General features: G+C 40.2%; 1 protein-coding gene across 1 annotated transcript; it reads left to right on the top strand.

Annotated features, from left to right (window-relative positions):
- The first annotated feature begins 169 nt into the window (after positions 1-169).
- Positions 170-4538, top strand: LOC147436413 (glutathione hydrolase 2-like). The gene is made up of 6 exons (XM_086489320.1): positions 170-685; positions 856-1374; positions 1463-1701; positions 1960-2221; positions 2641-2778; positions 3795-4538. Exons 1-6 carry the CDS (start codon positions 314-316, stop codon positions 4071-4073), a joined length of 1809 nt encoding a protein of 602 aa, XP_086345446.1. The 5' UTR covers positions 170-313; the 3' UTR covers positions 4074-4538.
- Positions 4539-13915: the final 9377 nt, after the last annotated feature.

The raw sequence follows: 13915 nt of genomic DNA, 5'->3' as shown, positions 1-13915 counted from the left end.
ATTTTTATTTGAAGCATTCTTAATTTTATTATTCGAAAAATTATAGGCAAGCCTCGTGATCTTATCACTCGTTATTATTCGAAAAATGCACATGAAATATGACCAATCACTTGTTATTATCCGAAAAATTGTGCGTGGAAAGTCTCGTCATTCAAGTTCCCACAAAACCGGAAGCTTTTTGATTGGAAGAGAGGAATGCAGATTCTGCACACTGCCACACACGGAAGAGAGAGAGAGAGAGAGAGTGCTTCTGCGTCGGCTCTTTCGTCTCCCTCACCGCGGCCACCATCGCACCTCAGGAGGTCGTATTCATATGGCACCTTTTGCAGCCCTCCTATGGGTCTTCTTGATCACAGCTGCTCCTCATGGCTCTCTCGCACGTACCCCCAAGAGGGTTCGCATGCCAACAGATCACATGCAAGAGAGTGGTAGCAGGATCGCACGGGGCTTCACAGGTGCTGTCTCAGGGGAAGACAGCCGGTGCTCGGAGATTGGCCGAGACATTATGGCAGAAATGGGTGGAAATGCAGTGGATGCGACTGTCGCAGTCGCTCTCTGCTCTGGAGTTGTGAACCCTATGGCCAGTGGCATAGGAGGTGGTGCCTTCCTCCTGTTTCTGCCTACAAATGCCACCTCCCCACTTGCCTTTGACTTCCGCGAGGTCGCTCCAGGAGCTGCTTCTGAGGTGAGTCCCAATGTCTGAGAGAGAGAGAGAGAGAGAGAGAGAGAGAGAGAGAGAGTTGCAGACATCACCAACAAGAAAGCTTGCTCACTACAATTTCTCTGTCTTTGAAAAAGCACTTTTGATGGGGGTACTTGAAAGGCATTTTTTATTTGAGTCTGTTGCTACCGCAGAATATGTATGCTGGAAATGAAGAATTAAAGTTAAGAGGGGCGCTGTCGGTAGCAGTTCCAGGTGAATTAGCAGGCTTGCATTTATTGTGGCAACAGTATGGTACCCTACCCTGGAATGATCTGTTTGAGCCAGCAATTCAACTTGCTGCAAATGGTTTTGTTGTAAGACCTTACTTAGCAGCTGCAATCGAGACTGCGGGCTCCAGTATCTTAGCAGATGAAGGGTTAAGTGAAGTGTTTGCTCCCAATGGCACCTTACTTGGTGCAGGTGACCTCTGTGTCTGGACATCCTTGGCAAAATCCCTAGCTTCCATAGCTGAAGAGGGCCCTGCTGCCTTTTATAATGGCTCCATTGGACAGAACTTTGTGAATGATGTGCAGGATGCTGGTGGGATTTTAACTATGGATGATCTCACTCAGTACGCAGTCAAGATACGTGACCCTACTGTCGTCAATGTTGAAGGTCTTTCAGTCTTTGGAATGCCTCCTCCATCTTCTGCTGGGGCATGCATTGCACTGGTAGGATTCTACTAAATTCTTTACACAGAAACTTTCTCTAAAATCTGTGGAACAGTACTGGCGAACTGATGGTTTTGAGATACTACAGGTGCTTAACATCTTGGCTGCTTACCCTGATCCTTTTCAAGCAGTCGAGGGACCCCTTGGGCTTCACCGTATGGTCGAGGCCATCAAGCATGCCTTTGCTATTCGGATGAACCTGAGTGATCCAGATTTTGTCAATGTGACTAAGGTTGTCAGTACCATGCTGAATGCTACTTATGCAGCTGAACTCCAAAGTCTCATTAATGACAACAAAACATACCCTTCTCCATACTATGGTGGCAGGTAATGTCAGCAGCGCTGTTTACATATGCCTGCTTTGTGAGAATATATCGACTGTTATTTGATCAACTTGCTAGGGCTAGCTTTGTCATTGGTTGTGTTCTTTTTCTTTTTGGTGCACGTCGTGTATGGGTGCATCACATATGCTCCATTGTAGGACTCTCTATTATTGCTGTTACCATGTCATTTGTGACTTAATGGAACTTTACAGTCAAGTGTTCAAAATACTTTTCCCAAATATCCTTGATTCTTTGCATGCAGCTGGAGTCAATTGAATGATCATGGCACCTGTCATTTCAACATAGTAGATGGGGACCGTAATGTGATAGCTATGACCTCAACAGTAAACTATCCGTTTGGAGCAAAGATGCTTTCAAAATCCACAGGAATTGTGATGAATAATGAGATGGATGATTTCTCAATCCCAACCAATAGTTCTGGGTCTACTCCCCCGGCCCCAGCTAACTTCATTCAACCTTATAAGCGGCCTTTGTCATCCATGGCTCCTACTATTGTTATGAAGGCAAGCCAGCTTGCCTGACGTTTCTCCTTTGAATTACCTGAAATAGATTTTACACTCTTTTGTTGCGTTTCAAGACCTTGAAGTGTTCAGATTTACTAGACAATTGAACTTGTACCATTTTACACATATGTTTGGACGATTAGCAAAGTATGGCTCCTTTAGTACATTATGTACAAGGCAAACTGCAAGATCGGGATTGTGCTTGTGAAATCCTTGAGGAACTTTAACCAGAGCATGCAAGATCAAATTTGTATTAATGAAAGTTGAGCTTTCACTTCTAGAGCAGAGTTCTTTGGTGGTACCAAATTTCTGATGGCATTCACAAATTTAAATGGACACAATACATCTCATCTCAGATATGCATTAACTTGCTATCCCACTGTAGTGTTTTTGATGAATTTCTTTGTTTGATCTTTCAGAATAGGCAGTTTCTAGGAGCTCTTGGAGGCAGTGGAGGGACCAAGATTATCACAGCAACATTGCAAGTATTTTTAAACAGATTTTGGAAAAGTTATCAGCCTTTAGATGCTGTTTCCAGTCCACGGCTTCACCATCAGGTGTGTTAATATTTGACAATCTCTAAATGCAAGGTCGTTCCATCTACTGGGACAGCTTGCTTGCTTGATAGGTGCACATATACACATGTGGTATGTGCATGCATACCTTAGTTGAATAAAACATGGAACGAGAATGGGGGACACAGCAGGGGCAAAAATACCACTTAAATTCTGCAAATTTGAGCATCATGCCTTTTGAGTACCTGAATAGTAGAAGCTGCAATACTAGCAGTTTAAACTTATCACCTAAAAACAAAATTTTGAGCGGCTATTTGTCAGACGTGCATCTTTAACATGTGCTGATGTGTGTTGAGAGGATTTCAAATATAATACAGTTATAGCTTACATGACACAGAGTTAAAGCAAGAAAACATTTAGAGTAGATAAAAGAAGATGTTTTCATTTGTTTTTGCACTAGCCTCTCAGTCAGTAGTGTTAAAAAAGGCTCCTCACTTAGAGAGGGGAACACGGGGATAGATAATTATGTGGCTTGAAGGCTGAGAGAAAGGTCTTGAGAATTTGAGAGGCTCAAAGCCTCACAAGTCAAAGGCCCTTGAGCCTTGATTATAATGGACGCTAGAGCTTGCGGCTAGAGCTTGAGCCTTGACACAAGGAAGGAGAGTTGGAGCCTGGATGTTGGAAGGCTTAAAGCTTGAGGGAGAGGTTGTCTTGTGAGAGATGGTGCTTGAGAAGGGGAAATGCGTCTATTTTAAGGAAAAATATGGCTGGCCTATGGTGCCCATAGGCCTTGGGATAAAACAGTCCAGAAACAGGTGAGAATAATTATTTGTAGGATTCTTTACCAGACAGCCTTCTGCCTTGTTTGCATGTAGACAATGGAATATCTATTTGTTCCAAGCATGCCCACACATTCACAAAACTGGTGTGATGGCTAACCCGAACACTGTTCCGGCCTTCCAATGCCTTTTTCCATACCCTAAACAATAATGCGCGCACATGTTGTGTACAGAACTGTGATCTTTTCAAGAGTTCTTGACTGGCTTTGTTTTGTGCAGTTGTTTCCAGATGTACTACAGTATGAGGACTGGACTACAGCAATTGGAGATCTTATTGAGGAGCCTCTGACAGTGGTGGAATATTTAGAGAGCAAGGGCCACAACATGACATCCAAGAAAGGAGGCATCACGGAGCTCCTCATTCAGGACCTGAGTGATCCACTTGATGCACGAAGCGTCCACAGTTGGTGGCGTATCATGAGAGGGATTGAGCCAGTGAGGGGCTTGCTCACTGCTGTGAGTGACCTTCGAAAGGACGGTTCTCCTTCTGCGTACTAACACCTTCGATTCAGATTCTCTGTAGCCCAGAAGAAAGCAGTATGTCAATTCATACCATTTTTTAGATTCTGAACAACTTTGCATGAGGGGGATCTGATGATAAGCTGATAAACAGTTTATGAATCCTTGGGCTCCTGAAACATCTTTCTGAGTCAGATAGCAGCACAACACACAATTTTTCCGTGGTGCCGTTTGCAATCGGAGCAACATTATGCGACAAATTGATGCTTAGACTCTATCCTGATTTGCCCATTACAAGTGCTTCATCTCTGTTGTTAGAAATCCCAGCTCTTAGTTTGATGAAGAAAAGATATCGAGGAATGCACATGAAGGTGGCATGTTATCCTTGGCAAGACACTGTTCAGTAGTTTGTAACATTTTACATTATCTATTAATATAAACACATAGCTTGTCACAAATTTTGTTACAGAAACTGAAAGAAATTTAAATATATCCTTTTTCTCACACTATTTTTTCAATCCATTGGTTTATCTGCCTTCATTGCTAGACAACTTGTTAATCCTTTAAAGGGACCTGATAGGTTTTAATTACAAACTGTCAGAAGCTTTCAGTGTTCTAGCTCTACCATCTTGATAGGCATAATGCAAGACACTGAGAATTTCACTTACAACGGTTAATACACATCGCATTTTCAGAGAATTGTCTGTTGCAATACCTGCTAACAAACACTCAACAATCTATCGAAGTCCTAAATGTTAATGTGGCACTAGACATATTTGTATTCTCTCCCAAATGTTGTTCAACCCTCTTAGTCCATATATTTATATTTATTTGGTACCCATGGAATGCAAGCCACTTTGCATTTATCAAAGTGTGGAGTTCCTTCTTTATTGGGCTATTGAATTCCATATCTTTTAGTGGTTGTTGATTTACTTATACTGCGAGCCTTGTTGCAAGAAAGTATTCCGACAGTTTGCGAGACCCAGTTTCTCTTACAAACAAAAAAGGTGTTCCAACAGCTAGCAGGATAATGCAGATGTGCAAGAGCCTTCTTAGATTTTTTTTTGATGCAGGCTATTCATGCAGCATGATCCCTTGTTCAGAGGTCAGTCTTCTTGAGCCAAAAGTTTTGCAAGCAAGCTTGCTCTAGACTTCATAGTAAAAGTATGTATTGGTGGTACCAAAAAGTGGTGTCTTGGACAATTACAAACCCCATTTTCATGTTTTGCATGTAAAATAAACCAGCGTGTTATATATCAATGGATAGCTTTCTAACAGTAGAATTGAAGGTCTGACAAGTTTTGAGATTCATTTAAAATTTTTATTAGCCTCCACTTTTTGTAAAGGATACCACTACATGCTTTCATCCTTTGGCATATATCTCTATGAAAATGATTTCCTTCAATGCAATGTGTTCCTTTGGTCTCACATTCGTGATGCCATGATGCTTGGAGAGTGGCACATTGGGTGCATTGTTTTGGAAAATCTACCCTCCTCCTAGATTTCAGCCTTGTCAAAAATTGTGACACACAAAGACCAGAATTTTAAATGTAATTAATTTGTTACCTCGGTTAGGAAAAAATGTTTTCATTGAGGATTAATTGGATATAGTCGATCCTCTCATCTGCCTACCTCACTGCTAAGAAAAAACCCAGGTTTATAGAATTTAACTACATAATTTGAGATTTATCTCAAAATTCTAAATTTGAAGGTGAGAAATCCTACAAAATTTAGAGAAATGTAGTGTAAAATTTAGCTCTACATTTGTTCTTATGTAGGTTTTCTAAGGTTTTGGGAAAAACTTTTTTTTGAGTGCTGCTCAGCCTTCATTTCTAGAAAACATGCATGTAAGCCGTTGCAGACTCTAACTATCAAAAGCTTTTAATCTTCTTGTTGCCCTAGGCTCTAGCTCTAATACAAAAGCTCCATATGATTATAAGATTGTGAATCACCTGGGCTTTAAGATTTATGTATGAAAGAGAACTAGGAAAGACTCTTAATGCTTGCCTAGGACCCAGTTTCTGTTACAAACAAAAAAGGTGTTCCAATAGCTAGCATGATAATGCAGATGTGCAAGAGCCTTCTTAGATTTTTTTTGATGCATGCTATTCATGCAGCATGATCCCTTGTTGAGAGGTCAGTCTTCTCGAGCCAAAAGTTTTGCAAGCAAGCTTGCTCTAGACTTCACAATAAAAGTATGTATTGGTGCTACCAAAAAGTGGTGTCTTGGACAGTTACAAACCCCATTTTCATGTTTTACATGTAAAATACACCAGCGTGTTATATATCAATGGATAGCTTTCTAACAGTAGAATTGAAAACTATAAGGTTTGACAAGTTTTGAGATTCTTTTAGAGATTTTATTAGCCTCCACTTTTTGTAAAGGTTACCACAAAAAATTATACATGCTTTCATCCTTTGGCTTATATCTCTATGGAAATGATTTCCTTCAATGCAATATGTTCCTTTGGTCTCACATTCGTGATGCCATGATGCTTGGAGAGTGGCACATTGGGTGCATTGTTTTGGGAAATCTAGCCTCCTCAAATTTTGAAGTCTCGTCTAGATTTCAACCTTGTCAAAAATTGTCACACACAAAGACGAGAATTTTAAATATAATTAATTTGTTACATCGGTTAGGAAAAAATGTTTTCATTGAGGATTGATTGGATATAGTCGATCCTATCGTCTATCTACCTCACTGCTCAAAAAAACCCAGGTTTATGAAATTTGACTTACAAAATTTGAGATTTATCTCAAAATTATAAATTTGAAGGTGAGAAATCCTACAAAATTTAGAGAAATGTAGTGTAAAAACCTTCAAATATAGTATATTTAGCTCTACATTTGTTCTTATGTAGGTTTTCTAAGGTGTTGGAAAAAACTTTCTTTTGAGTGCTGCTCTGCCTTCATTTCTAGACAACTTGCATGTAAGCCGTTGCAGACTCAAACTATCAAAAGCTTTTAATCTTCTTGTTGCCCTAGGCTCTAGCTCTAGTATCTTGATAGGTATCATCTACTACATAATACAAAAGCTCCATATGTTATAGGATTGTGAATCACCTGGGCTTTAAGATTTATGTATGAAAGAGAACTAGGAAAGACTCTTAATGCTTGCCTAGGACTATCAATGAAGAGAAGATGAAGCTAAAAAATATTAAAAAAAGAAAGGCTTTCAACTATACTCATGATATCATCGCCTTATGGCCAAATTTCACAAGCTTCAATATTGTACTGTAATGGAAATGGCCTATGAACTTTGAGAATAGCGGAATTAAGAGAACACGAGTGAGCATTTTTGTGAGGTTACTTAGAGAACATAGAGGGTGAACTTAATTGATGGTAGAAACATAAACATAGTACTTAATTAACTTGGTATGAACAATACTTTTGCGCGTGCGAGAGAGAGAGAGAGAGAGAGAGAGAGAGAGAGAGAGGTGTGGACCAAGCATGAGAGGGGGGATGCATGAAGCTTTCCATCTTCATTGCATCACCTAGGTCACAAGGAACACAAAAATTGTATTGTATCAAGTCTCTCTTGATGGGAGAATCTATAATACAAACGCTTTTTGGAGGGGGGACCGGCTCCAAGTAAATCTGGTCCTCAACTATTATCATGTTCTCTAATACTCTCTCTCTTGCAAAATTATTGTTCATGCCAAGTTAATTAAGTACTATGTTTATGTTTCTACCATCAATTAAATTCACCCTCTATGTTCTCAAAGTAATCTCACAACAAAAATGCTCACTCATATTCTCTTAATTCCGCTATTCTCAAAGTTCATAGGCCATTTCCATTACAATACATTAGAGTCACGAGGGATTCACTAGTAGTAATAGGGAGACGTCACCTGCGTGCACCAAAACTGCCTTATTTACCCCTATGTATGTTTCCTTCCTTTCTAAAATCTATTCTTCACCTACTACCACCTTACGATGTCGGAGTGCACGGTTCTCTAGGGTTGATCGAGAAAGCCTAGGTCTCTGATTGTGAGAAAGTTGAGAAAGGAGCATAAAAAATAATAATTGTATAGGGTGTAGAAGCCTACAAGAGATATTGGATAGTTAATAAAAGAGTCTAAGTGTCATTAGAGGCTAATTGCAAAAGATAACAATGATTTGATGAATAAAACACAATTAATAGTAGTAGACAATGAGAAACAATGCATATGAGCCCAATCCAACACTAAATTCATAGAATCTTGTAAAACCTATACAATAAAATACTCAAAACCAACCTTGATCAGCCAAAAACATTGGAAACCTAGGGAAAAGTCTCCACATAAGCTATGGTTTATGCCTAGATTCAACAACAACTTTAATTATAGATTTTGAGAACCCCACATGCAATTTGATTGCATACGCCTTCGTTGGTATATGCCTCAATGTGCGAACCCAAACCCCAAAACTCCCTCGATGAATTTGCTACTTGCCAACCATCAACTCCACTCTGTCTCTAGAAGCCTTACTAGAAAACTCCCCAAAATCTCTACATCTTCTTCCCTACATCTTGCTTATCTTCAACTTCCCTTTTTAATGTTGTGGCCATCAAGAAAAAGTTCCCCTTCTCCTTTGTTAATTCGTCGTCCTTGTCTAATTCCTCTTCTCTTCACATCGCTTCCCTTGCACAAAATCGAGAGAGAGAGAGAGAGAGGTGTGTGTGTGTGTGGGGGGGGGGGGGGGGGGGGGGGGGGTTGGCATGTCCAAGAAGAATAAATCCCCTCTCTTCCTCTCCTTCCCCTCCTTGGTTCTTCTTTCCCTATTTCTTTTTACAACCTTCAAAAAAGAATAAAGCATGAAAACTTGAATATCTCTCAACTAGTGCAAAATAAGCCAATGTGCTTGCCATGCAAAATGGTTCAAAATAACCATTTCTTTATCTCAAGCCACCCATTTTTTAGGAAACATGTTTTGTAAATATTTTACAGATTAGCACTTTCGACCTCCCTCATACAATAGAGTTATTCTCTCACCCACTTTCCTCTCTATCATTGACCACATGGCCTCGAGCTACCCAACTTGCCTTGAATGTTATGAGAGGCTTTTACCATACAACCCTTTCTTTTTTTGTAAGCATAAAATCCTCGCACTTGGGCTACATACTTGCCTTAACATTTTGACATAATCATAAGATAACCAAAGCACTAAAATGCATCCAAATGTTTGTCTTTCACCTAGTGCCTACAAAATGGCATGGCAACAATAACGTCTAGTGAGTACCTTGGGATTAGAGTGGACAGATAGTTTGCTTGTCCAAGGCTACATTATCCTTTATCAAGTGGATCGTGATCGTAGGCTAGGGAAAAATCAACCAGATACTATCATCAAATTGCAAGTTTTCTTAGAATTTGCCTAGACCTTTCATGAATGAATATGCCACAAGTGAAATCAATGAGTACCATTGGTGTATTAAGTCCATCACTGGGCCTTGGGCCTCGTATTTGTCCACTTATACATACTCTGAGAGTAGGCAGTCAATCTGAGCTCTTATTCAATGATAGAACCGTGGGCTTGTTTGAAGCCAAAAGATCTATCAAACAAGGATGCCCACTGGACTCTCTTCTATTTGCTATTGGGTTGCATCCTCTAATAACAATGCTCAAAGCTGCTGCTGCGGCACGGGGGGAAATTCAAGGGTTGACTTTTCTTGGTAACAACGACAAGCTTCTGGACAAGATGTTTGTAGGCGACTCCCTCCTCTTTTTAAAAGCCTACCCTCAGGTACTCAAGAAGTCCCTAGAGATTGTGCAGACATTTGTTGTGGCTTCGGGGTCAAGAGTAGTATTGAGTAGTCTAGACTGATCTCCCTGACAAAAAATGACACATTTCACCCATCCGTCTGATCAGGGGAGATTGTGTCTAAAGAAAGGATCTGTCGCCATCTAGGCGCCCCCTTGGGGAGGACATTACACACAAGCAAAGGTTCCAGTGAAACTTGGAGAAGATTCAAGAAAACATGAAGGTGGGAGTATGTGTTGCTTCCCTTCCAGAGTCGGGTCATAGTGATCAACTCATTTATGCTACCTTACATTGCCTTCACCAGCCCGTTACTCAAAATAGACAAATGTAACTAGACATTTGTTGTGGCTTCGGGGTCAAGTGTAGTATTGAGAAGTCTAGATTGATCTCCCTGACGAAAAATGACTCATTTCACCCATCCATCTGGTCATGGGAGATTGTGTCTAAAGGAAGGATCTTTTGCCATCTAGGCACCCCCTTGGGGAACATTACACACAAGCAAAGGTTCTAGTGGAACTTGGAGAAGATAAAAAAAAAAGGTGAAGGTGGGAGTATGTGTTGCTTCCCTTCCAGAGTCGGGTTAGAGTGATCAACTCATTTATGCTTCCTTACATTGCCTTCACCAGCCCGTTACTCAAAATAACCAAATGTAACTGGAAGGAGTTTTTGAAACCTGTCAAAATATTCTTGTGGAGGAATGACACTAAAGCCCTGCCGTTGTGGCAACGGGCAAAGTGGGAAGGTATCGCTTGATCGTTGCTCCAAGGTGGCCTGGGAATTCTCAACCCTGCTGTTCATATTGAGTCGTTGTGCGCCAAGTTTGTGGTCTCAATGGAAAAACAAGACCATTCTTGGGCTGTCATGACCAAGGATATGATAGACAAGGCAAAACTTTGCTCTCAAGGTGGTTAGTGGAAAGGAATCAGGGTGCATGACAAACTATTAACCCCGAGGTGGTCTAGACCGAGACTGGGTGGCATCACGGGAGAGCTCGTTTGGAAGTGCAATAGAGCAACATGGGTACCGGAATGGGGTGAATTAACCAGATACTTTTAGAACTCCATCTCGCACTGGGCCCCTTGGTTGTAATCCTGAACCCTTATTGGAGAGAAACTACAAGAAGGACGAACAATAAAGGACTCAGTTCAACTCAATGGCACTGAGAAGCTTCTTGTTAACAAGGTTGTAGAAGGTATTGGCAATATTCCGATGCCAATCTGTGAATCTACTTTTGAGTAGAAAGCTTGGAAATGGCCTTTTAGCCAATTCTGTAAATTTCATACCAAGGGCATTTACCAAGCATTAATACACGAGGCTGATTGGTTCACCCCTTTGAACAAGCAGTGAGAAACAATGGAAAAAGGCTAGATGGGTCACGAAGAACATTTGGAATCCACAATGGCCTCATTTTATGAAGATATTTCTATGGAAGGTATTGTGGGGGCCTTGCCGATAGGTGCCAAGATTCAAGCACGCGGTATTAGATCCAATAGTCAGGGTGTAGATTGGCTAGCAAGGACCTCATCCAGCTTTTCATGGAATGCCTGTCTTTTAGATTCTCTTCATCCATGGCATCCTTGACATCATCAAAGGCCCCAATCAGCTTCACTTCCACAACATACTTGATAAAAAAGGCTTGCATCTACAACATCATCATGGCAACCCATATGCACCTCCGGCTGCTCTTCACCTTGGTCAACATCCATCACCTCATGAGCTTCAGAAATATGCCCAACCCCCTCGGTTTCCACTTCATCACCATCTCCTTGCAGACTCAATAGGCTAGCTTGGCTACCCATAGACTCAGACTTATCCTTCTTTGTAGAGCTTTGAGAACCATTCACCTTGCATGATAGTTATCTTCTCCATGGCAATAGGATATGTGTTACCCACCTCCTTCATGAGAAAGTTAGGTATGAATCCCATGCTCCTCCCTATGCGGGGCATAGAGGCATTCAACCTACTCTTCAAGGACTAGAGACGTACTTATATTGGGCCACCATGAAAGTAAACATACAAGAGTATGTTTCAAATTGTGTGGCATGCCAAAAGACTAAGTATGATAGAGGGAATCAACTTGGATTACTTTAGCCATTGCCAATCCCTAATTCACCATAGGAGAGTATATCCATGGATTTTATATTTGGATTATCCAAGTCTATCCATGGGAATATGAAAATATGGACAATAGTGGATAGGTTTAGCAAGCAAGTACACTTTCTTCCTATCAAAAAGACTATTAAGGCACACCAAATGGCAACTCCTCTCTTCATATCCCAGATTTTCAAACACCACGGATTGCCAACATTCATCGTGTCAGATAGAGATCTTAGAATGACCAGTAATTTTTTGGAAAGGTCTCTTTGAAAATCTAGATACAAGATTGAATTTCTCCTCGGCCTATCACCCACAAATGGATGACCAAAGTGAGATAGCCAATCTTACAATTCTCAATCTACTAAAGGCTTCTGTTACAGAAGTAGATCAACGCTCACAATGGTAAAAGTACTTACCCCTTGTAGAGTATGCGTACAATAATACTGTCCATATTTCTACGGGAAAAGCACCTTTTGAAATCATAGAGGGAAGACCTAAAAGTCCCTTGCTACTTAAAGTACATGGAAAGATCTTCGCTGCTGATGAGTACAGCCGTGACCTATAAGAATCTTTCCAAAAGATTAAGGAGGCTTTATCCATCTCTCAACAAAGGCAAAAAGTTGCTGCTCACAAGCATAAAAGGGCCTTAACGTTTAAAGAAAATGATTGGGTCTTGCTTAAGTTTCTCAAGACTCGATTGATGCAAACGATGGACAAAAATTCTACGGGCCATCAAAAGTATTATGCTAAACTATCAAAAAGATACTATGGTCCTTTTCAAATCTTGAAGACAATTAATGAGATGGCTTATCAACTTAAGATGCCCAACCATTGGATCCCCTAGAAAGGAGAGCCACAAAGTGAACCAATTATTGAAGATCCTCCCCAAATCAAAGACCAAGAAGAGTTGCTACAACCCGAAGCTATCCTTCGACATGAAGAAACGGTACTACGACATGGTAAGATTATTCGACGGTATCTTCATTCAACATGAAGACAAGGTACTATGACATTGTAAGATTATCCGACGGTATCTTATTAAGATAAAAAATTATCCTTTTGAAGATGCTAGATGGATGCAAGGAATACAACTTAAGGATAATATGAACCTTGTCAATGCTTACAATGCTACATTAGAGTAAGAAAATGTACATGTCTCTTTTAAATGATCAATATTTTTGTCTTATAAGACTAATTATCTTTTTATTGTGCACAAATTTAAGTACTTTACATGCTTAGAATAATGTTTGTGATGACGACGTCTCTCAAACACCAAGTAGAATTTGTCACTCTACTTGGGAGAATGAAATGGACTAAAGAGCAGACATCCTTGCTGCAGCTACGTTCCCAAGAACCAAATGGATTAGTCATACATCTTGGAATGTTGCCATAGGGTAAAAAGGGATCCTCTACCCGCTAAGAAACATTGACTAATGACCTCATAGTCGAGGTGCATGATATCCTGCTTGATCAAATTTAATTGATGATTGTGCCGCCCTTGACATTGAGACGGATTTTGATGGCCATGAAACTTTGCAGGGGCAGGGAATACATTAGGAAAAATTTGAGCTCATTTTTGAGCCTTTTAAGAGTGCCACATCATCAAAGCTGCACAAAAAAGAGCAACCCAATAAACCCCTCTAAATATTGCTTTGAACCCCATGATATGACATATAAAGAGCCAAGGTCCAAATTTTTTGGATGAGTTTTATGAAAGTTATGCCATTTGTTTTCAATCAGCTAGTTTTTGTTACTATCACGATAATTTGAAATCACCTTTTTCTAGATTTATATGAAGGTAATGTTCGATACATACATGCTATATATCAATAAATAGAATTTGAAGAGTAAATTCTAAATATCCAATCTTCAACAAATGTGAAACTTATTTGCAAAAAATTTACTAGTCTCACTTCTTAAATTTGTGCCACATTAGCAATTTCTTACAAGGCCAAAAAATGACCTCAAAAATTTACCTAATGGTGTGTGTGTCCCCTGCCCTCCCTGACAAATTTTTATGGCCATTCGTTCCCATCTCATTAGTC

Source organism: Adiantum capillus-veneris, chromosome 18 (assembly GCF_014529385.1).
Source record: "Adiantum capillus-veneris isolate H3 chromosome 18, ASM1452938v2, whole genome shotgun sequence".
In the NCBI taxonomy this organism is placed as follows: domain Eukaryota; kingdom Viridiplantae; phylum Streptophyta; class Polypodiopsida; order Polypodiales; family Pteridaceae; genus Adiantum; species Adiantum capillus-veneris.
Note: the sequence above shows the minus strand (reverse complement) of the source record. Positions and strands in the feature narration are given on the sequence as shown.

Excerpts from the sequence above, each read along its gene's own strand:
- LOC147436413 (XM_086489320.1), top strand. The coding sequence starts at position 314 with ATGGCACCTTTTGCAGCCCTCCTATGGGTCTTCTTGATCACAGCTGCT. Across the intron at positions 2,222-2,640 it reads CTCCTACTATTGTTATGAAG|AATAGGCAGTTTCTAGGAGC; the intron begins GCAAGCCAGCTT and ends TTGATCTTTCAG. Across the intron at positions 2,779-3,794 it reads GTCCACGGCTTCACCATCAG|TTGTTTCCAGATGTACTACA; the intron begins GTGTGTTAATAT and ends TGTTTTGTGCAG.